Here is a 25,458-nt window from a genome sequence, read left to right on the forward strand (position 1 = left end):
TCTAGTACCAATGTATTAGTGTCTGCGGCCCCAAGTCCCACCATATTAACAAAAGTCACTGTAGACCTCCTATTGCACTATTAAGGAATCCCCCCATGACTAAAAATACAATTGTTCCTGCTAGAAACAGCGCCACCTTTGTCCATTAGCAGTGTATGGTACTGCAGCTCAGCGCCATTTACTTAATTGTTGCAATACCAGACACAGACAATAGAGGCAATATTTTGGAATAAAATTTAACAGACTATATTTTGATACTGGACACCCCCTTTCAGGGAGCAAATCAAATCAGATGGACTAAGTAAGTCTATTCTTGAACACCCTTGTTTTAGTGCCGCCGCCGCTTCCCCATACAAAATCAGAAAGGACAGCAATATACTCATGAAAAATAGGTTTTATTAAATTCATATGTATATAAAATCTTCCAGCAAAAACCCTTAAAATGAAAGTTACCAATCTGCCTTCAAATGGTAGCAGTGTGTATATAATCATCTGACCACTAGTGGGAGCTCTTGCTTAACACTTTATGGAGCTGAATCGTCCACGCGTTATACTGTCAACTCACAATCTGTGAGCGCTGGTAGAAAATGGTAGTACTCATATCTTCGTAGACAAAGGCTGTAATAATAAAGAATATACGGGTCAATTTAGTGGATTTTTATTGTTGAAAAGAAGTTAAAAAATAAATGAAATAAAATTGCAGATTTCGTATTAACCACTAGATGTCAGCATAACAAGCAAATTCACCACTTTCCTTTACAGCTTGCTGTAAAGATTAAAGCTTGAACCCTGAAACGCATTATTTAATTTGATGGGATGATTATAGTCATATCTTATTTTTTTTTTTGCACGGTAGGAGAAATTATGCATTTTTAAATTAACCTATTGGTATACAACGCTCCAATCTAAAGGCACAGATAGATACATATTCTTTTATTATTATTATTTTATAAGCTAAATCAAAATTACTTATTTAAAAGGAGAAAAAAAAATTGAACTGCTTACATGTCCTTCTTTCCCAGGCTTCTTACAATAATTTCTTGAAATATAAGTGACGGCGTCGTGGATAGATGAAAATAGCTGATGTTTGGTGATTGTCTTACTGAAGAAATTTCCACATTCCAGTTGTTCTAGAACATTCTCTGTGAAAGACATGTATTAGAATTTCTAAAAGTTACTATCCCATATAGCCCTATAGGTATTAGGACAGATTGACCTGAAATTCCAAGGTATGAGCCCACCGAATGGATCTTCTGTTGGGCAAATCCATCCCTGGGTTTATGTATGGTGCAAGTCTAGATGACCCCACGTCACCACCATCATCCCCAATATCTAATACATAACCCCCACCAGATCTCCAGGCTGGCTGGCTCCTGTCTGTCACTATAAATTAGACTATTTATGCTGTCCTTATCACTTACCGTGACATCCTACCAGATAGACAGACACGTCAATTTCTTGAAAATCCCGAAATATCTGGAAAAAAAGAAAAAAAACATATATACATTGATAATAGTATTGGTTACACCACTTCCACAAAGTCAATTTAATCACCTAACCATCATCAGATAGGTAATGTATGAATGCTAGAGTTTCCATTTTTCTGTTTCGCCATAGAAGCAGAAAACCAAAACACACCCCATAGACTATAATGCTGGCATTTTAGCGAAGCACGCGGTGTCATTTATTGTAGTGAACATGACGGAATCTGTGACAGAAGCTCCAATGCAGATGTGACAATTGCCAAAATCTGTATGCAATGAGCTCCCTCTAGTGGAGGCAGCAGGTAGCCAGTATTTTGCAGCGGTGGCAACTGAATAAAAATTTCACTGCCAATAATTCCATCCCTTCATATTTCCTATATATAAAAAGAGAAGGAAAATAATGTGTAACTTATGAAATAAGCCTTACATGACTTACATTTTTCAAGATCTTAATACTGACTGTATCCACAAAGCTGACAGTGCTCAGATCCAGGATGAGTGAGTGGAAGAGACATTCGTTGGACCCCGCATTGTTTAATGTGGACTCCTCTACTACAACATGGTCTGTCTCCGCTTCACCTATAACAGGGCTGTAGATGTACTCCAGCTCGTGCCCCTGGAACAAAAACGTGGATAAAATAAATGAATGTTACAAAGAAATACAACAGTAAATCATATCAATGCAATATAATTACATCCCATGAAATGTGAGCAAATGGTAGCTAGACTAATGAGTTTGTTCACGATGACCCATTGGCAGCTTGTAAGAATGTGACTAATCTGTACGAATATCCATTTGCTAATGAGTTGATGCCCTGGGTACATACATTACTGATCCTGAGTTACATCCTTTATTATACTCCAGAGCTGCACTCACTATTCTGCTGGTGCAGTCACTGTGTACATTACATTACTGATCCTGAGTTACATCCTGTATATATACCCCAGAGCTGCACTCACTATTCTGCTAGTGCAGTCACTGTGTACATACATTACATTACTGATCCTGTACTGATCCTGAGTTATATCCTGTATTATACTCCAGAGCTGCACTCACTATTCTGCTGGTGCAGTCACTGTGTACACACATTACATTACTGATCCTGAGTTACATCCTGTATTATACTCCAGAGCTGCACTCACTATTCTGCTGGTGCAGTCACTGTGTACATATATTACATTGCTGATCCTGTACTGATCCCGAGTTACATCCTTTATTATACTCCAGAGCTGCACACACTATTCTGCTGGTGCAGTCACTGTGTACATATATTATACTACTGATCCTGTACTGATCCTGAGTTACATCCTGTATTATACTCCAGAGCTGCACTCACTATTCTGCTGGTTCAGTCACTGTGTACATACATTACATTACTGATCCTGAGTTACATCCTGTATTATACTCCAGAGCTGCACTCACTATTCTGCTGGTGCAGTCACTGTATACATACATTACATTACTGATCCCGTACTGATCCTGAGTTACATCCTGTATTATACTCCAGAGCTGCACTCACTATTCTGCTGGTGCAGTCACTGTGTACATATATTACATTACTGATCCTGTACGGATCCTGAGTTACATCCTGTATTATACTCCAGAGCTGCACTCACTATTCTGCTGGTGCAGTCACTGTGTACATATATTACATTACTGATCCTGTACTGATCCTGAGTTACATCCTGTATTATACTCCAGAGCTGCACTCAGTATTCTGCTGGTGCAGTCACTGTGTACATACATTACATTACTGATCCTGAGTTACATCCTTTATTATACTCCAGAGCTGCACTCACTATTCTGCTGGTGCAGTCACTGTGTACATACATTACATTACTGATCCTGAGTTACATCCTTTATTATACCCCAGAGCTGCACTCACTATTCTGCTGGTGCAGTCACTGTGTACATACATTACATTACTGATCCTGAGTTACATCCTTTATTATACCCCAGAGCTGCACTCACTATTCTGCTGGTGCAGTCACTGTGTACATACATTACATTACTGATCCCGTACTGATCCTGAGTTACATCCTGTATTATACTCCAGAGCTGCACTCACTATTCTGCTGGTGCAGTCACTGTGTACATATATTACATTACTGATCCTGTACTGATCCTGAGTTACATCCTGTATTATACTCCAGAGCTGCACTCAGTATTCTGCTGGTGCAGTCACTGTGTACATACATTACATTACTGATCCTGAGTTACATCCTTTATTATACTCCAGAGCTGCACTCACTATTCTGCTGGTGCAGTCACTGTGTACATACATTACATTACTGATCCTGAGTTACATCCTTTATTATACCCCAGAGCTGCACTCACTATTCTGCTGGTGCAGTCACTGTGTACATACATTACATTACTGATCCTGAGTTACATCCTTTATTATACCCCAGAGCTGCACTCACTATTCTGCTGGTGCAGTCACTGTGTACATACATTACATTACTGATCCTGAGTTACATCCTTTATTATACCCCAGAGCTGCACTCACTATTCTGCTGGTGCAGTCACTGTGTACATACATTACATTACTGATCCCGTACTGATCCTGAGTTACATCCTGTATTATACTTCAGAGCTGCACTCACTATTCTGCAGGTGAAGTCACTGTGTACATATATTACATTACTGATCCCGTACTGATCCTGAGTTACATCCTGTATTATACTCCAGAGCTGCACTCACTATTCTGCTGGTGCAGTCACTGTGTACATATATTACATTACTGATCCTGTACTGATCCTGAGTTACATCCTGTATTATACTCCAGAGCTGCACTCAGTATTCTGCTGGTGCAGTCACTGTGTACATACATTACATTACTGATCCTGAGTTACATCCTTTATTATACTCCAGAGCTGCACTCACTATTCTGCTGGTGCAGTCACTGTGTACATACATTACATTACTGATCCTGAGTTACATCCTTTATTATACCCCAGAGCTGCACTCACTATTCTGCTGGTGCAGTCACTGTGTACATACATTACATTACTGATCCCGTACTGATCCTGAGTTACATCCTGTATTATACTTCAGAGCTGCACTCACTATTCTACAGGTGAAGTCACTGTGTACATATATTACATTACTGATCCTGTACTGATCCTGAGTTACATCCTGTATTATACTCCAGAGCTGCACTCAGTATTCTGCTGGTGCAGTCACTGTGTACATACATTACATTACTGATCCTGAGTTACATCCTTTATTATACTCCAGAGCTGCACTCACTATTCTGCTGGTGCAGTCACTGTGTACATACATTACATTACTGATCCTGAGTTACATCCTTTATTATACCCCAGAGCTGCACTCACTATTCTGCTGGTGCAGTCACTGTGTACATACATTACATTACTGATCCTGAGTTACATCCTTTATTATACCCCAGAGCTGCACTCACTATTCTGCTGGTGCAGTCACTGTGTACATACATTACATTACTGATCCTGAGTTACATCCTTTATTATACCCCAGAGCTGCACTCACTATTCTGCTGGTGCAGTCACTGTGTACATACATTACATTACTGATCCCGTACTGATCCTGAGTTACATCCTGTATTATACTTCAGAGCTGCACTCACTATTCTGCAGGTGAAGTCACTGTGTACATACATTACATTACTGATCCCGTACTGATCCTGAGTTACCTCCTGTATTATACTCCAGAGCTACACTCACTATTCTGCTGGTGCAGTCACTGTGTACATACATTACATTACTGATCCGGAGTTACATCCTGTATTATCCTCCAGAGCTGCACTCACTGTGTACATACATTACATTACTGATCCTGAGTTACATCTTGTATTATACTCCAGAGCTGCAAATAAAAATGTCTCTTGCAATATAGGTCTTTCAGCAGAGTTTTTTATATTGTGTCCATAGACACGACTGAAGACTGTTTCCAACGGCAACCAGCAGAACTGTAAATGCAGCTCTGGAGTAGAACACACATTTATACAGGATAAGTGATATAATGAATTTACAAAGTGAATTGTAGAGGATGTCTATATGTAAACTATAAAATGTGGTCTAAAGATGATAATATCCCTTAAATTGAACCAGCACTTGGAACAAGCCTTATGTTCCCCTTCCCTTGTACATACTTTTTCATTTACATATTTATGATTTTCCGTCTCCTTTAACTCTTTCTTTGCCTCCTTTTCTGCCTTTTCCTGCAGTTGCTTCTTTTTAGCTTCTTTCTTCCTTATTGCTATAAGCTTATCCACATCAACGCCACACTGTAGGAAGGAGACACGACTTTCACATTGCACACCGAGAGGAGACGTTGGACAAGTTATTAGGAATTTATCTACCCACCATCTTTTTGATAGCGTTCGCATATAATTCGGCATTAGCAAAGTACAGAGTGCACGAAGACCTGAAGATCTTAACACCTGGGATCTCAAGAGCCTGCGCAATAAAAAACAAAAAGGCTCATTAGATGTATAGTGGCATATAAAAAGTCTGGGCACCCCTGGTCAAAATTACTGCTATTGTGAACAGTCAAGCAAGTTGAAGATGAAATGATCTCTAAAAGGCCTAAAGTTAAAGATGACACATTTCCTTTGTATTTTAGGCAAAAAATATATATGTTTTTTTCTTTTTTTACATTTTAAAAAATTACAAAACAAAAAATTGGCAAATGCAAAAGTTTGGGCACCCTTGGGGATTTGTGTGCTTAGATAATTTGGACCAAGGTTTCAGACCTTAATTAGCCTGTTAGGGTTATGGCTTGTTCACCATCATAGTTAGGAAAGGCCAGGTGATGCAAATTTTCCAGCTTTATAAAAACCCAGCCTCCTCTAACCTTCTAAACAGCTACCCAGCACTCTGAGAATGAAAATGGTGGAGGCCCACAAAGCAGGAGAAGGCTATAAGAAGATATCAAAGCGTTTTCAAAATGCCCTTTCCTCAGTTCGAAATGTAAATTAAGAAATGGCAGTTAAAAGGAACAGTGGAGGTCAAGATAAGGTCTGGAAGACCAAGCAAAATTTCAGTGAGAGCTGCTCTCATGCCACTGTATATTCAGTAGCGAGTTAGCTAGGGTGGGCGGTTTACTGGTTCACGTGGTGGATTTTCCTTCACCTAGGGCACAAAACTAAAATGTTTGAAGAAGATACTACAACTAGAGGAGTTACTTAAATTTACCCTTCCATATTACAAAATCTGGGCAGATCCCCTTCCCCCCCCCACCTTTGACCCAACATTGAAAACTTTGCTAGACAGACTCCCATAGATTCAGGAAATGGAAAGGTTGAGGGGTGCCCCCTTGTGAGTTTTTCCTGAGCAGTTGCGCTTGCAGCCACACAACTGTGCAGCCGGCCCCATTTACTTCAATATAGCAGCTACTGTTTGGGTCACCAAAGCGCCATTGCTCAGGACAGAAAAGAAAAAGTGAAGGGAGCTAACTTTTATTCAGAACTTTATTGTCAGGATCTGTGAGGGACAACTATTGATCAAAAAGGGACAGCATGTGATATCACTTTAAGATGGGAATATCCCTTTAACTGAGAAGGAACCTGTCTGCAAGTCAGAAGAAGCATGGCTAGGCTGCTTTAATCCCTAAATATTGAGGGCATTGTATGAATCCTATATTTTGGGTAGAGTTTCCTTTTAAATCACTTTACCTGCTTATTCAGGGTCACATCTCTGTAAATATCTGTACTGGAAACTTGTCCAAGCAATGAGTAGTGAGGCCTGTAAGGGAGCAGATCCCCAAATATTACACTTGTAGATGATCCCAAACACTTACTTACCTGTTCTCCCAACAGATCACGCTTTGATATTCGGTTTTACATAGGACTGCGGGTAAACATTCTGCTATATCACAATGCACAGAAATAAACTCTGCTATATCCGCTGTTAATTCTGTGCAAGTTCATGGTAAAATAAACTGTACTCACCATTGTGTCCTGAAGATGATGGTCAAGAGGGAAAAAGCCACAGACACCCCCAGACCCAGGTCCAGGTTTAGGAGAATTGTAGCTGTAAATGTCACCAACCAGACCATCTGTAAAGTGGGGACATGGCAGAATAAGGAGATGTACAGCTCTGTGGCACACTTGGTGGAAAGGGTTTAGCTCTGAGTATCAACATGTGCCGTGCAATCAAAGAAAACCTATTGTTCCATGTTAAAATAATAACAGAGATGTGACGGATATCAGCACCTCCCCTTATAATGCACCCAAACTTTGAGGTTAAAAAATATTCATTTTGTTCCTCCAACCAATATTTCTTACCAGGTCGATTTTATTCGATCTCCATAGCACAGGGATATCCATGAACTGCTTGTAGATTCCCTTTAAATTGACAACCACCACGGATGCCAGTATAGCCTGGGCAAGTAAAAAATAATAAGAATAATAAAGAATATAGCCTGAAAATGAGGGATGACCATTCACATAAATTCTAGATATAAACAACAGTTTACTGACCTCATGCAGAGAAATTAAAAATAATGAAGAAATTATAATCTAAAACTTCTATAAAAACCAAAAAAAAACAAACAAACAAATAATGAAGAATTGAGGAACAAGGTCTACTGGATGAAATTCTGCCAACTTAGTCGTTAATAATATGATCCCCATACAGTTTGCATATTAACGATACCATATACTTTTACATGGGTAGATGCGCTGTGGACAACAATATTTTTTTTTTAGGCTCGTTATAAAATACGATCTGCTGACACACTTGGATGCCATGTTTGCACGAATATTTGCTAAAAGTTTAGAAAACTCTATGATATATTCTCACGTAATACGGAACTGACAAAAGAAATAATACAAAATAAATAATAGACGTGGATCAACTATATATTTAAAGAGCCAGGTCAGAAGATTTATTATATCACTTTACGTAACAGCATGTTACCTAATAATAATAATATTCTTCTCTAATTTTTAGGGGGTGTGATATTTACACAATACAATCATGACTCAATATTCTTGCATGAACAATAGCTTCATTTTGGCTGTCATTGTACAAAGCCTCATTCTTTCGCTCACGCAGGTTAAACTAAGCCAACCGGTCAAAAAAAAATCTCAACTGCAGAGGCCAAAAAAATCCCAAACTAATAAACTCACCATGACGAAACTGAACTCACTTTTGGCAGGGACTCAAACAGCTCGCCAGCCTTAAGAATAATGACGAGGATTACCATGGAAGATACAGCACCGGCTATCTGATCACAGAGAGGGAAGAGTGTTAGTTATATAGGTGATCAGATCAAGGAGAGCAAGGACATAAATACCATCTTATGTTATGTACCTTGTTATATATAGTCTATTTTTCTAGGGGAAAAAAGTATCTACTATAATATTGCCCCCTATGTACAAGAATATAACTACTATAATACTGCCTCCTATGTACAAGAATATAACTACTATAATACTGCCCCTATGTACAAGAATATAACTACTATAATACTGCTCCTATGTACAAGAATATAACTACTATAATACTGCCCCCTATATACAAGAATATATCTACTATAATACTGCTCCTATGTACAAGAATATAACTACTATAATACTGCTCCCTATGTACAAGAATATAACTACTATAATACTGCCCCTATGTACAAGAATATAACTACTATAATAATGCCCCCTATGTACAAGAATATATCTACTATAATACTGTCCCCTATGTATAAGAATATAACTACTATAATACTGCTCCTATGTACAAGAATATAACTACTATAATACTGCCCCTATCTACAAGAATATAGCTGCTATAATACTGCCCCCTATGTACAAGAATATAACTACTATAATACTGCTCCCTATGTACAAGAATATAACTACTATAATACTGCCCACTGTGTACAAGAATATAACTACTATAATACTGCTCCCTATGCACAAGAATATAACTACTATAATACTGCTCCCTATGCACAAGAATATAACTACTATAATACTGCCTCCTATGTACAAGAATATAACTACTATAATACTGCCCCTATGTACAAGAATATAACTACTATAATACTGCCCCCTATATACAAGAATATATCTACTATAATACTGCTCCTATGTACAAGAATATAACTACTATAATACTGCTCCCTATGTACAAGAATATAACTACTATAATACTGCCCCTATGTACAAGAATATAACTACTATAATAATGCCCCCTATGTACAAGAATATATCTACTATAATACTGTCCCCTATGTATAAGAATATAACTACTATAATAATGCCCCCTATGTACAAGAATATATCTACTATAATACTGTCCCCTATGTATAAGAATATAACTACTATAATACTGCTCCTATGTACAAGAATATAACTACTATAATACTGCCCCTATCTACAAGAATATAGCTGCTATAATACTGCCCCCTATGTACAAGAATATAACTACTATAATACTGCTCCCTATGTACAAGAATATAACTACTATAATACTGCCCACTGTGTACAAGAATATAACTACTATAATACTGCTCCCTATGCACAAGAATATAACTACTATAATACTGCTCCCTATGCACAAGAATATAACTACTATAATACTGCCTCCTATGTACAAGAATATAACTACTATAATACTGCCCCTATGTACAAGAATATAACTACTATAATACTGCCCCCTATATACAAGAATATATCTACTATAATACTGCTCCTATGTACAAGAATATAACTACTATAATACTGCTCCCTATGTACAAGAATATAACTACTATAATACTGCCCCTATGTACAAGAATATAACTACTATAATAATGCCCCCTATGTACAAGAATATATCTACTATAATACTGTCCCCTATGTATAAGAATATAACTACTATAATACTGCTCCTATGTACAAGAATATAACTACTATAATACTGCTCCTATGTACAAGAATATAACTACTATAATACTACCCCTATGTACAGTACAGACCAAAAGTTTGGACACACCTTCTCATTTAAAGATTTTTCTGTATTTTCATGACTTTGAAAATTGTACATTCACACTGAAGGCATCAAAACTATGAATTAACACATGTGGAATTATATACTTAACAAAAAAGTGTGAAACAACTGAAAATATGTCTTATATTCTAGGTTCTTCAAAGTAGCCACCTTTTGCTTTGATGACTGCTTTGCACACTCTTAGTATTCTCTTGATGAGCTTCAAGAGGTAGTCACCGGAAATGGTTTTCACTTCACAGGTGTGCCCTGTCAGGTTTAATAAGTGGGATTTCTAGCCTTATAAATGGGGCTGGGACTATCAGCTGTGTTGTGCTGAAGTCTGGTGGATACACAGCTGATAGTCCTACTGAATAGACTGTTAGAATTTGTATTATGGCAAGAAAAAAGCAGCGAAGTAAAGAAAAACGAGTGGCCATCATTACTTTAAGAAATGAAGGTCAGTCAGTCTGAAAAATTGGGAAAACTTTGAAAGTGTCCCCAAGCGCATTTGCAAAAACCATCAAGCGCTACAAAGAAACTGGCTCACATGAGGAACGCCCCAGGAAAGGAAGACCAAGAGTCACCTCTGCTTCTGAGGATAAGTTTATCCGAGTCACCAGCCTCAGAAATCGCAGGTTAACAGCAGCTCAGATTAGAGACCACGTCAATACCACACAGAGTTCTAGCAGCAGACACATCTCTTCAACAACTGTTAAGAGGAGACTTTGTGCAGCAGGCCTTCATGGTAAAATAGCTGCTAGGAAACCACTGCTAAGGACAGGCAACAAGCAGAAGAGACTTGTTTGGGCTAAAGAACACAAGGAATGGACATTAGACCAGTGGAAATCTGTGCTTTGGTCTGATGAGTCCAAATTTGAGATCTTTGGTTCCCACCACCGTGTCTTTGTGCGACGCAGAAAAGGTGAACGGATGGACTCTACATGCCTGGTTCCCACCGTGAAGCATGGAGGAGGGGGTGTGATGGTGTGGGGGTGCTTTGCTGGTGACACTGTTGGGGATTTATTCAAAATTGAAGGCATACTGAACCAGCATGGCTACCACAGCATCTTGCAGCGGCATGCTACTCCATCCGGTTTGCGTTTAGTTGGACCATCATTTATTTTTCAACAGGACAATGACCCCAAACACACCTCCAGGCTGTGTAAGGGCTATTTGACCAAGAAGGAGAGTGATGGGGTGATACGCCAGATGACCTGGCCTCCACAGTCACCAGACCTGAACCCAATCGAGATGGTTTGGGGTGAGCTGGACCACAGAGTGAAGGCAAAAGGGCCAACAAGTGCTAAGCATCTCTGGGAACTCCTTCAAGATTGTTGGAAGATCATTTCCGGTGACTACATCTTGAAGCTCATCAAGAGAATGCCAAGAGTGTGCAAAGCAGTCATCAAAGCAAAAGGTGGCTACTTTGAAGAACCTAGAATATAAGACATATTTTCAGTTGTTTCACACTTTTTTGTTAAGTATATAATTCCACATGTGTTAATTCATAGTTTTGATGCCTTCAGTGTGAATGTACAATTTTCATAGTCATGAAAATACAGAAAAATATTTAAATGAGAAGGTGTGTCCAAACTTTTGGTCTGTACAAGAATATAACTACTATAATACTGCCCCCTATGTACAAGAATATAACTACTATAATACTGCCCCCTATGTACAAGAATATATCTACTATAATACTGCTCCTATGTACAAGAATATAACTACTATAATACTGCCCCCTATGTACAAGAATATATCTACTATAATACTGCTCCTATGTACAAGAATATAACTACTATAATACTGCTCCTATGTACAAGAATATAACTACTATAATACTGCTCCTATGAACAAGAATATAGCTGCTATAATACTGCCCCCTATGTACAAGAATATAACTACTATAATAATGCCCCCTATGTACAAGAATATATCTACTATAATACTGCTCCTATGTACAAGAATATATCTACTATAATACTGCCCCCTATTTACAAGAATATAACTACTATAATACTGCTCCCTATTTACAAGAATATATCTACTATAATACTGCTCCTATGTACAAGAATATAACTACTATAATAATGCCCCCTATGTACAAGAATATATCTACTATAATACTGTCCCCTATGTATAAGAATATAACTACTATAATACTGCTCCTATGTACAAGAATATAACTACTATAATACTGCCCCCTATGTACTAGAATATATCTACTATAATACTGCTCCTATGTACAAGAATATATCTACTATAATACTGCCCCCTATTTACAAGAATATATCTACTATAATACTGCTCCTATGTAGAAGAATATAACTACTACAAGTGCTTCTCACTAAATTAAAATATCATCAAAAAGTTAATTTATTTCAGCTCTTCAATACAAAAAGTGAAACTCCTATTATATAGAGTCATTAAAAACAGAGTGATCTATTTCAAGTGTTTATTTCTGTTAATGTTGATGATTATGGCTTACAGCCAATGAAAACACAAAAGTCATTATCTCAGTAAATTAGAATACTTTAGAACAACAGCTTGAAAAATGTTTTTAAAATCAGAAATGTTGTCCTACTGAAATGTATGATCAGTAAATGCCCTCAGTACTTGGTCGGGGCTCCTTTTGCATCAATTACTGCATCAATGCGGCAATGTGGCATGGAGGCGATCAGCCTGTGGCACTGCTGAGGTGTTATGGAAGCCCAGGTGGCTTTGATAGCAGTCATCAGCTCGTCTGCATTGTTGGGTCTGGTGTCTCTCATCTTCCTCTTGACAATACCCCATAGATTCTCTATAATAGATTTTCTATGGGGTTAAGGTCAGGCGAGTTTGCTGCCAATCAAGCACAGTGATACTGTTGTGTGCAAACCAGGTATTGGTACTTTTTGCAGTGTGGTCAGGGGCCAAGTCCTGCAGGAGAATGACATTTCCATCTTCAAAAAGCTTGTCGGCAGAGGGAAGCATGAAGGGCTCTAAAATTTGCTGGTAGCAGCAGGGCCGGCGTCAGCACCCGGCGCCCCCGGCAAGTACCGGGACCTTGAGCAGGCAGGAGGCCCCACTCACCCTCGGGCACCCCGCCGCGCTATGGGATCCGTGAGCGGTGCGGTGCCAGCGCCCGCTCCCCCCCGCTTGCTCAGGTTCCCAGCAGCCGGTGCAATACTTACCTCTGCCCGTGCCTCCGGAGCAGCTCCTGTCTCCTCCGCGGTTGCTGCACTGTGACATCTCAGGTCAGAGGGCGCGGTGACGTCTTTCCATCGCGCCGTCTCCTGAGCCGTCACAACGCAGAGCGGGAAGATGCCGGCGACGCTGAGGAGTCCAGAGCAGCGGCAGCAGGTGAGGAGTGAGGTCAGTATTTGATTTTTTTTTTTTATGTATGGAGACATGGGGCATTATATAAGGGGGGGTGATGACATCCTGCATGGGGCATTAAAAGGGGGGGGGTGACATCCTGCATGGGGCATTAAAAAGGGGGGGTGACATCCTGCATGGGGCGTTATAAGGGAGGGGGGGATGTGTGACATCCTGCATGGGGCATTATAAGGGAGGGGGGGGTGACATCCTGCATGGGGCATTAAAAGGGGGGGGGGGTGTGACATCCTGCATGGGGCATTATATGGGGGGGGTGACATCCTGCATGGGACATTATAAGGGAGGGGGGGGGGGGATGTGTGACATCCTGCATGGGGCATTATAAGGGAGGGGGGGGGGGGATGTGTGACATCCTGTATGGGGCATTATACGGGAGGGGTGACATCCTGCATGGGGCATTATAAGGGAGGGGGGGTGTGACATCCTGCATAGGGCATTATACGGGAGGGGGGTGTGTGACATCCTGCATGGGGCATTAAAAGGGGGGGGTGACATCCTGCATGGGGCATTATATGGGGGGGGGGTGACATCCTGCATGGGGCATTATAAGGGAGGGTGTGTGTGTGTGACATCCTGCATGGGGCATTATATGGGGGGGGGGGTGACATCCTGCATGGGGCATTAAAAGAGGGGTAACATCCTGCATGGGGCATTATAAGGGAGGGGGTGTGTGTGTGACATCCTGCATGGGGCATTATATGGGGGGGTGACATCCTGCATGAGGCATTATAAGGGAAGGGGGGTGTGTGACATCCTGCATGGGGCATTAAAAGGGGGGGGGGGGACAGCCTGCTTGGAGCATTATGTGGGGGCCAGTATCCTGTATGGAGTGTTATATGGGGGCCAGTATCATGTATGGAGCGTAATATGGGGGCCAGTATCCTGTAGGGAGCGTAATATGGGGGCCAGTATCCTGTAGGGAGCGTTATATGGGGGCCAGTATCCTGTATGGAGCGTTATATGGGGGCCAGTATCCTGTATGGAGCGTAATATGGGGGCCAGTATCCTGTATGGAGCGTAATATGGGGGCCAGTATCCTGTATGGAGCGTTATATGGGGGCCAGTATTCTGTATGGGGCGTTATATGGGGGCCAGTATTCTGTATGGAGCGTTATATGGGGGCCAGTATCCTGTATGGAGCGTTATATGGGGGCCAGTATCCTGTATGGAGCATTTTATAGGGGCCAGTATTCTGTATGGATGATTCGCCGGTTTCTGAGCTATTGTGGGATTTACAATAGATAATCTTTGGCATTGTACTATATATATATTTCTCTGCGGTATCTGTGCATCATGAATCGTGGTATGTGTTAAAGGGGCCCACTGAGACTTTCGCCCAGGGCCCACAAAAACCTGGAGCCGACCCTGGGTAGACAACTGCGCTGACTTTGGTCTTGATAAAACACAGTGGACCTCCACCAGCAGATGACATGGCCCCCAAACCATCACTGACTGTGGAAACTTCACACTAGACCTCAAGCAGCTTGGATTGTGGCCTCTCCGCTTTTCCTCCAGAGTCTGGGACCTTGATTTCCAAATGAATATTGGAATGCTGGGACCTTGTGGAGTGTGTCAATGACTGCCTTCTGGACATTTTTCAAGTCAGCAGTCTTCCCCATGATTGTGAAGCCTACTGTAACAGACTAAGGGACCTTTTTAAATGCTTAGGAAATCTTTGCAGGTGTTTTTTTTGTTAATTAATTTAATGATAATTAGAGATAATGACTTTTGTGTTTTCATTGGCTGTAAGCCATAATCTTCAACATTAACAGAAATAAACACTTGAAATAGATCACTCTGTTTGTAATGACGCTATATAATATATGAGTTTCACTTTTTGTATTGAAGAACTGAAATAAATTAACTTTTTAATGATATTCTAATTTAGTGAGAAGCACCTGTATAGTACTGCCCCCTATGTACAAGAATATAACTACCATAATACTGCTCCTATATACAAGAATATAACTACTATAATACTGCCCCTATATACAAGAATATAACTACTATAATACTGCCCCTATATACAAGAATATAACTACTATAATACTGCTCCTATGTACAAGAATATAACTACTATAATACTGCTCCTATGTACAAGAATAGAACTACTATAATACTGCCCCTATGTACAAGAATATAACTACTATAATACTGCTCCTATGTACAAGAATATAACTACTATAATACTGCTCCTATGTACAAGAATATAACTACCATAATACTGCTCCTATATACAAGAATATACCTACTATAATACTGCTCCTATGTACAAGAATATACCTACTATAATACTGCTCCTATGTACAAGAATATAACTATGTAATACTGCTCCTATGCACAAGAATATAACTACTATAATACTGCTCCTATGTACAAGAATATAACTACTATAATACTGCCCATATGTACAAGAATATAACTACTATAATACTGCTCCTATGCACAAGAATATAACTACTATAATACTGCTCCTATATACAAGAATATAACTACTATAATACTGCTCCTATATACAAGAATATAACTACTATAATACTGCTCCTCATTTGAATTACAAAATAATCACTTTCATACTGTATTACTCTAAAAGCCGCACCTGAGTCTTTCCTCCCGTACTCTCTTGCACCAGGCTCCGGGACATGGCTGTGCCAATAGTAAAACACTGAAAAAAGCTTCCAAAAGAATTACTTATCCCCAGAGCTATGAGCTCCTGCAATACAAACATAGAACATGCAGCTGTGACTTATAGTGTATGATAGAGAAGACTTTGAAGAAACGCCTGGTTGGACTGCAAGGAAAGATTTCACATATTGTGCTCCAAAAGCAGGAGAAGAACTCTTTAGAGAAGATCTCACCTGGTTACTGTCCACGTTGTAGCCGTGTTTCACAGCAAACATCTTTACCAAAGAAACAGTAAAAGCATAGACAACCACGGCAATAGCAAAAGCATTGCCAATCACGCTGTAAAGAAGGTCAATTCTTGGTACGCTAGGAGCTTTTAGCCTGGAAATAAAGAAAACAAACAGGTGATAAACAAGGAGCAATACGTTGCTTAAATATTGGTAGAACCTAGTACTATACATTGATTCATTCAGGGATATAGCCTTTTTTTTTTTTTTTTCTTTTCCCAAACATCATTTTTATTAGGATTTTCAGGGATAAAAATTTTATATTATATATATAAATAAAGACATATGAACAAAGCCAAAATGATCATTAGTCAGGAGCCCGTACGCAGATCAGGCACATTGTATAATCAATACATTGTGATTAGCTGGCACAACAAATAAACAAAGAATAAGTATTAACAACTTACACAGTCATCATTGTCAACAAAATGAATTAAGTAAATAGAAATAATTCGTACTGATTATCTCCCATGTTTTAGTTTACGCGTAATAGTCCTAAATTGTTATTTAAATCCTCTAGAATATACCATTCTGTAGAAGTAAATGGTTCGACAATTTTATTTCTTTCAGTCAGAGAGCAACACGTTACAATAAACAGTCTCCTTTTTGACAAAATGTTGCCAGCCTGTTCTTCCTTGTTACGGAGGACGTCTAGTTGTTCTACTCCCATAAAGTGTTTCAATTGGATTATCAGCTCTGCTATAGGGGGAATGTTAGGGTCTAGCCAATGTTTGAGTATCTGGTTTTTTTTTGCCAGGAAGAGTAGAGTATGGAGCAGTTTTGGGTTTTTTTTTTGTTATTTTGTAGGGATTCTCTGGGTTCCGCCAATAATGTAGTAGGGCTAAGTATGGAGAGAGGGTGTACTCTGGACCCCATATAGTATTCATCAAATCAGAAACCTGATCCCAAATATACTGTAGAATCGGTGCAGGACCATAGGCCGTGCACAAGGTCAGAGTATGGATGATGACGCTTAGGGCATGCAATTAGTCTATTTGATAATAGATCTTTTTTTCGGTAAATTAAAGGCGTATATGGCCCCATTTATTATTATTTATTGAGTTTCTCTCCATGTTTCATTTATAATGTATTTTCTAAATACCCTCCAGCCTAATATGATCTTAGTGGGAATTTCAACGTCTTCCAATTGTTGCTTCCAATATTTAAAGAAAATGTCAGGGTGCATCTTTAACAAATTAGATTTCATAACCGAATCAAGACTAGATATTGAGGGGGTGCCCGTTGGGGATAGTAGAATGACGTCCAATTCATTTTGGGAAGGCTCAAAAGTAACATCCCTTAGGTTTGACATAACGGAAAGTCTGATTTGTTCATATTGAAAGCCATGTTGGAGAGGTAGACCATACTTATCCATATACTCTGGGTATGTCAACCATCTCTGATCGGTTGGGTGGAGGAGATAAAATATGTTATCTATACCCGCTTGCTGCCATTTGAAAAATAATTTGTTTTCAATGCCCTGTGGAAATTCTGGATTCCGCCAAAGTGGCAGGTGCTTAGAAATTCTGAAAGAAAGGCCATATTTCTTCCTAACCACTTTCCAAGCGGAAATGGGGTCTTTAAAAGTTACTGATTTTTTGATTGCTAGGGGTAGGGAAGTAGAAGTGCAGTTAAATTGAAGGGGTACGCATAGTCTGATTCCAAAGAGTAATCAGAGTATGTATGTCTTTAGTGGAGCCAGTCTATTATGTAGAGAAAGAGGCAGGCAAGGTTATAGTTCCTGATGCTTGGAGAATTGATGCCACCATCGTCTTTGGATGACATAAGTTTGTCTAGATTAATCCTGGGACGTTTTCCCTTCCAGATAAAAAGACTGAAGGCCCTATTGAGTGTAGCTACGTCAGAGTGTTTCAGTAGTAATGGTAGAGTTTGGAGTTGATACATAATTTTAGAAGTACTGATCATCTTGACCAAATGTGCCCTGCCTAAAAAAGACCAGGGCAAATCCTGCCATGACTTCAATTGATTAGTGATTTTTTTGATGACGGGGGGGATAATTTAACATGTACAAAGAAAATGGCAAGCGACCTATTTTGATGCCCAAATAGGTGGTATGAGAGGGAGCTAGTAAGATCGTTAAAAGATCCTTTTTTTGCGTAAAGTTTTATTCCTTTTTCAGTTAATGGTAATAATTCACATTTTTTAGCATTTATTTTAAACCCAGAGTAAGTATCAAAGTTTTTAAGTAAATCCAATACTAGAGGTAAATACAGGATGGGATCAGACATAAACAATGATATCGCCTGCAAAAAATGCCGCCTGAATTGATTTCTTATTAAATTGGATGCCTGAGAAAGTTTTAGGGTCCGATAGAATAAGAACTAAGGGTTCTAGTGCTAGGTTAAAAAGTAGGGGGGACAAAGGACACCCTTGTCTTGTTCCCTTCTCAAGAGGGAAGGGAGTGGATAGAAAACCCGGGGTATACACTTGAGCTTTTGGAGACATATATAAATTGCGTATATAATAAAGAAGGGGCCTGACAACGACATCTTAGTTAAGACCTTATACAACCGATCCCAACAAATGTTATCAAAGGCCTTTTCAGCGTCTAGGGAGACAATCGCCGGGGAACCTTTTAAATTAGGTGTAGAGTGGATTTTATCTAGCGCCAACAGTACTTTCCTAATATTTAGCCTGGCTGAGCGACCTCTGACAAAGCCTGCTTGTACAGGAGATATAAGGTGGGTTAGAATAGAGGCCAGTCTGTCAGCCATTATTTTAGACAATAGCTTAATGTCGATATTTATGAGGGAAATTGGTCTGTATGAATTGGGGGATAATGGGTCTTTGTCTGGTTTTAGTAATAATTTGACGCAAGCCATATTTGCGGAAGGGAAAATGGGATTGTCATTAGTTATTTTGTTAAAGATCGAAACTAATAACTGGGAAATCTCTTCCCTTAAGGATTTAAAGAAATCAGAAGTGTATCCATCAGGTCCAGGGGCTTTGTTTGGTTTCTAATTTCTAATTGTATTAGTAATCTCTTCCAATGAAATAGGTTTATTTAATATCGATTTCTGTTCTTTTGAAAATAAAGGTAATTTCACCCTATCTAAGAGTGTATCGGAGAGGGGCAAGGCTTGTTTTAGATTTTTATATAACTCCTTCTAAAATGAACCTAGGATCTCATTAATTGATTTAGGATTCGTGTGAATTACCCCGTTGGTATTTCTTAGTTGGAAAATTCCCTGAGGCTTTTTCAGTCCTCTTGCTAAATTGGCCATCATCCTCCCTGATTTGTTGCCAAACCTATAAAAATATGCTTCTGTTTGGGATAAGTGGAACTTTTCTCTCATATCTGCGTATAGGTTGAATTCAGACAGTTTTCGGGACCAAAAGTGTTTTATTTAAAGGGGAAGAGTCAAGAAGAAATGTAGGGTCGACTTGTTTCAGCTCAGAGGATAGTTCACTATATCTTCTCATAACTTTTTTTTTGTGAGAAAACGTATACGCCAAAATTTTCCCTGTAAGTACCGCCTTGGCTGATTCCCATAGTAATGTGGGATCGTTTTGGTGTGCCGAGTTGTCCGACAAGATTTCCTGCCACCATAATTTGAGAGAGGAAATAAATGAATCGTCTTTGCAAAAATAATCTGGAAATCTCCATAAGAAATCAGAGCCCCGAGGGAATTTCTTTGATAGTTTCAAATTTACTGGAGCATGGTCTGAAATAACAATATTACGAATGTGTACAGTTATCAATTTAGCCAACAGAGAAGGATAGACAAGAATATAATCGATTCGAGACCACGAGTCGTTGGCGTGTGAGAAATGCATGAATTCTCTATTACTAGGGTTCAGGAACCTCCACGAGTCAATTAATTGGCAGGTAGACATAAGAGGTGCTAGCGCTTTGTCATGCGAGGTTATTGATTGCGGAGTACCAGCAGTGTTTTTCCTATCCTCGTGTACTGAAACCACCGAATTAAAATCTCCACCTACAATTTTGTTGGGATTGGAGTCGAGCAAAAGTCTAGTCTCCAATTGTTTGAAAAAGGATTTGTTTCCTATATTAGGGGCATATACATTATATATAGAGACGGTTCCACAAGATGTAGTTAATGTTAATTGTACCAATCTTCCCTCTCCATCCTGTTGTTGGCTTATGATCTGGTGTATAAATTGTTTATTGATAAGGATTAAGACTCCAGCTTTTCTATCCACGGACGATGAGCCATAGACACCACCCACACAATTTTTTCATCCGGGGGAAATCTGCCTCCGGTAAATGTGTCTCCTGTAGGAGGGCTATGTCGAGCTTTAAACGTTTTAAATGTCTAAAGACTTTCATTCGTTTTTGGGGAGACCTCAAACCTTTAACATTCCATGACACGATAAACATATTCAGGGACTGTAAAGAATAAACATGACTGGTGAAATGCATACAAGACAATGATGACATGTAACTGGATTGTACAATAAAGGAACAATGCTCAAACATGTGGAACAAATTTAAGTAACAATAAACCAACATTTTAGAAAAACTGACCTAGCAAGAGCGTAGACACTTTTTATCTGCTCGCTAGGAAAAAAAATTTCCCCTGGGCTTCACTTCTGCCCGACCATGTGTGTAACATTACAAATTACAATTTACCCCCTTTTACTATGTTGTTTTTCATCAACATTTTTCTTCCATTTTGATCCCTTATTGATTCCATTTTCCTCTCCCATCACACTTATGGAAAATAATAACTTTAGTCAAAGTTTTAAAAGTCTGAGAGGCTAGATGGTCGGAAGCAGTTGCCTCCATAATACCTTTACTCCGGAGTCTCCAGGTGTATGAAAGGAGAAACTCACTGAATCAACGGTTGTTATAGCTCTGGCCTCCTTTGTCTCCTCGCCTCGTAGATCCCTTAGGGTACCGTGAGCAAGAAGGAGTATCCTCTTGGTGGATCTCTTCAGGGCTGGCTCTTGAGCCCAGGAGACTGCTGACAAAAGTATCTGCTTTAACAGGTGAAGTAAATTCCCGGAAAGAGCCATCTGTGTCCTTCAAGCGTAGAGTAGCCGGGTAGCGGAGTTAAAAGCTAATTTTTTCTATGTGCAGTCTGGTGCATATAGAGCTGAAGGACTTCCTTTTCCTGGTTACTTCGATAGAGTAGTCTTCGAAAAGCAAGATTTTATGGCCTTGAATGATCAATGGGTGGTTTAGTTGTTTGTATGCTCGGATAATGTCCGCTTTATCATTGTAGTCCAGAAATTTCATGATGACCTGTCTTTGGCTGATTGTACTCAGAGAGCAGGTGGAGAACTCTTTCCACCTTTTTACCTTCAGGTAGTTTTAGGGCTTTTGGGACTTCATTTTTGCATAGGGGTTTCAGGGTGTTCTGAAGATACGATTCAGGTAGACCCACTAAACGCAGATTGCTTCTACGAGAGCGATTCTCAAGGTCATCTATACGGTCTCTCAAAATTATGTTTTCACGAACAATAGCAGATATTTTGGAGTGGTCCTCTTTTGAGTCAACCTCGATGTTCGATATTCGTGATTCTAATTCGGTAAGCTGTTCGGCTTGTTCATCCTGTCTGGTTTGTAGATCCAGCAAGGCAGTGTTTAGTGTGGATTGTATTATAGTTTTGATTTCGGGTAATAGCCTAGCAGTTGTTAGACTCTATGTTGTTTTACTATCAGCCATCTTGTTGTGGTTTGCTGGCTTCTAGTCTTTTCCTCTGGTGCTGGGTTTCTTGGTCACGTGATCTCTGCACCCTTTATTACTCAGCACCTGGCTCTCATTCCACCTTTGGACATCAGTGTTGTTTAGGCTTGTGCTCTGGCTAAGTAGCCTAGTTTAGTTCTTTGTGCTTTGGACAATTGATCTCCTGGGACTTCTTGTTCCACCAGTTTTGTTCCCTTTAATCTTCGTTTCTGCAACTAACTTTTCTGTTAGGAGGTCTCCTGCTTTTGCTCCCAGTCCCTAGATCTTTTAGGGACCCCTTTTCCCTTTCCTTCAGGTCTTCGTTTGAGTTCAGTGCAGGAGTTTCGGTGGGGCTATTCACAAGGAATAGGGCACCCACCTCAGCGTAGGGTTTAGCTGAGTCTCAGTGTAGGGACAGCTTTTCCCCCCTATTCCTTAGTTTTAAGTTGCAGAACATAACAGTAGTGACCTCAGCCGCTAGTTCTGAAGGGTCCATTTGTGTCTCCCCTTTCCTTGAAGTAGAATTGCTGGGCATTTTGGGGGGTTGACGCAAATCCTCTCCACCCTCAGATTGGGCGGGTTGTTCCTCTTGGTCAAAAGTAGGAGCCATATTATGAAGATTGGAGAAGTCAGAGTGGTTGGAAAAGGTAGATTGTTTTTGCCCGCTACGGAGAAGGTAGCGGTCCATACAGGCCAATGATATTGTTTGAAGATGGCCTTCAGCTGTATGAAAGTTTTGAAGAATCGCTGAGCTGCAGGAATCAAGAATCAGGAGCCCGGAGTAGATGTACAAGGGGGATGAACATGAACGGTTAATCAGAGCTCACATGGTCGGCGCCTGAACCGGAAGACTCACAGATTCATAGTTCGTAGACTGTAGCTACTACATGATAAGAAATGGAGAAATCACCAGAGCAGATTATCTATTGACCAGTGATAGACTGAATATGTGGGGCCAAGGTTGGTTATTAAATGGCCAAGGAGAGTTGGATGATATCACAAGAGTAGTGAGTGAACAGTAATTGTAATAGATTGAGACTATAATGTCCTTGTGGTCCCCAAGATGGCTCTTGAAGTGAATAGTGAAAAGTAGCTTTTATATTACAAATGTCCACTGGATGGAGTTTAGATGTAAAATTAGGAATTCCTTTTCAAATAAAGATGAATCCCCTTTTTTTCCCTTTTTCTTATAAGTTGCTCATCTTATTCCTTGTTAATAAGGACAAAAAGGTCAACTTGGGGATTTTATATGTCAAAAGAGAATTTTGTCCTTTACTTTGAATCAGTGGAAAAACAAGTGATTTTCTACGGGGTTAGAGATCTGTGGCTCTCACTACGTGTTAGATAAAAATGCTGAGGAAGGGAGAAGTGTTTATCTTAAGATTTAGAAGAGATGTAGTCAGTTTGAAGCTCCTGCTTCAGTGTCTCCACATGAGAAGCGCAGGTTCAGCAAAATGGCGGCTGTTCCCGTGGCGGGAAAGCCCCCGACGGCAGGGACAGGGCGGCCGAAGCGGCTCCAGCAGGACACCCTCCAGAGAGGACCGCAGTCACGCCAGCAGCAGCGCAACAGGCAGTGAGCACAGATTCCAAGCCGGTAAGTTCTTTGTGATTGTATGTGACCGCGACTGGCCCTTCACTCTGCCACACCAGTACCTGGATCTGAGTCGTTGCCGGTCTCAACGGCAGCGGGGTGGCGGTGACTCATACCGTGTGCCTCTACGCCTCCGTCTTAGTCCGCAGCAGCAGGTCCGGACCCCCGCAGTTCGCCTCAAGCACTCCTCCGTCGTCACAGCAGGGCACACCGCGGATCTCACAGGGAGGAGAGGCCGCTGCTTCGGGCCTCCAGGTAGGCCCGGGTTCACCGGGTAGTAAGGCGGCCTCCCCTATGCACCGGTCTGCAACCGAGGGATCCAGGGATCTCTACTCGGGATATAGCCTTTTTAACTTTATAGAGAGCTAAGCGGTCATCAACATCTCTGCTTAAGCTTTACTCAGGATAAAGAAAGAATGTTACAGGTTAAATTTCCGTCTGTCCCACCATTGTTTTCACTCATGTAGAAATGACAGACCTCCTTAGCAAAAGTAAGGCTGGGCCCAACTAGTACAAATATACTTGAGTGTAATAATTTATTAAGCCCTGGGGAGCCGCTGGTTGCATGCAGCCACCACTAGTGGGAGCTAAGTGCATATAAATGCTATACGGGGATAGAATTTTGTATGCAGCTGAGCTCCCTCTAGTGGTGTCTGCAGGTAGCAGTTATGACAATATCATGCAATGGAAACAATTCAATGCCAACCCCATAGTCATCTTCCCTGCCTCATTGATAATCAATAGTATGTCATTGGGTTATGACTGGTATTGAGACTTAGCTCTACTAAAGTGAATGAGGCTGAGCTGCAATGACAAACATAACCTGGACACAGGGTTGTCAGTGTTTACAGGAATAAAGCCATCATCTGTCCTTACCCAGTTGGGATGTCTCCTACAATATTCACGCCATACACTTTGTTCAGATTTACGCCATATGATATCCCAGTGGCAACAATTAGCTGAAAACAGAGACAATACCAGTATCAAGAAGAGTATATATATATCCACTAGTGATATGAGGCAAATTGTGAGCATGTAACCCTATGGCAGCTTTACATAGGAACCTCCTGCATCTAACTAATATCACTCAAGAAGGGTCATGTGACCATAAGCATTTAATCTTAGACCATCCGCTTATAGGAATAAGCCATGTATCAGTGTGAAAATAAAACTGAAGTATCTGGCTAGTTAGACATATAGATAGATATTACCTAAAAAGTTAGATCGATAAACAGATAGATTGAAACTCACTGTGATCAGCTCTATCGGTATTGGTATCCGTATCTTCGCGATGTATTTCTCATTCAGAAATTTCACTGTCAACATGAAGATAATGGCAATGACCCCAGTGAGGAGAGAAGCCACGTTGGTTTGTGGGATTTTGGCACAGAGATTTACAATGGTCTATGGGAGGAAAGGAATATTTACTCAGGACAAAATACACTTTGTTACTATAAACTTTGTTAAATTCTAAGCGTAAGTTTTTG

General features: G+C 40.1%; 1 protein-coding gene across 9 annotated transcripts in view; it reads right to left on the bottom strand.

Annotated features, from left to right (window-relative positions):
• Positions 1-376: 376 nt before the first annotated feature.
• LOC141157506 (solute carrier family 26 member 6-like) overlaps positions 377-25,458 on the bottom strand; it is a 38,523-nt gene continuing 13,441 nt past the window's right edge. For all 9 annotated transcript variants that reach the window (XM_073644892.1, XM_073644898.1, XM_073644891.1 and 6 more), the window contains 14 exons: positions 25,223-25,375; positions 24,848-24,930; positions 16,673-16,820; positions 16,414-16,527; positions 8,620-8,697; positions 7,754-7,849; positions 7,418-7,524; positions 7,142-7,211; positions 5,832-5,924; positions 5,618-5,752; positions 1,921-2,100; positions 1,422-1,476; positions 1,006-1,142; positions 377-618 (listed from right to left, as the gene is read on the bottom strand). In XM_073644892.1, coding sequence (XP_073500993.1) covers positions 598-618; positions 1,006-1,142; positions 1,422-1,476; positions 1,921-2,100; positions 5,618-5,752; positions 5,832-5,924; positions 7,142-7,211; positions 7,418-7,524; positions 7,754-7,849; positions 8,620-8,697; positions 16,414-16,527; positions 16,673-16,820; positions 24,848-24,930; positions 25,223-25,375 — 1,470 coding nt within the window. In that variant the 3' untranslated portion in view covers positions 377-597. The remainder of the gene's footprint in view (positions 619-1,005; positions 1,143-1,421; positions 1,477-1,920; positions 2,101-5,617; positions 5,753-5,831; positions 5,925-7,141; positions 7,212-7,417; positions 7,525-7,753; positions 7,850-8,619; positions 8,698-16,413; positions 16,528-16,672; positions 16,821-24,847; positions 24,931-25,222; positions 25,376-25,458) is intronic.

Source organism: Phyllobates terribilis, unplaced genomic scaffold, assembly GCF_046119375.1.
Source record: "Phyllobates terribilis strain yellow unplaced genomic scaffold, ASM4611937v1 Scaffold_8__6_contigs__length_399053987, whole genome shotgun sequence".
Taxonomy (NCBI): domain Eukaryota; kingdom Metazoa; phylum Chordata; class Amphibia; order Anura; family Dendrobatidae; genus Phyllobates; species Phyllobates terribilis.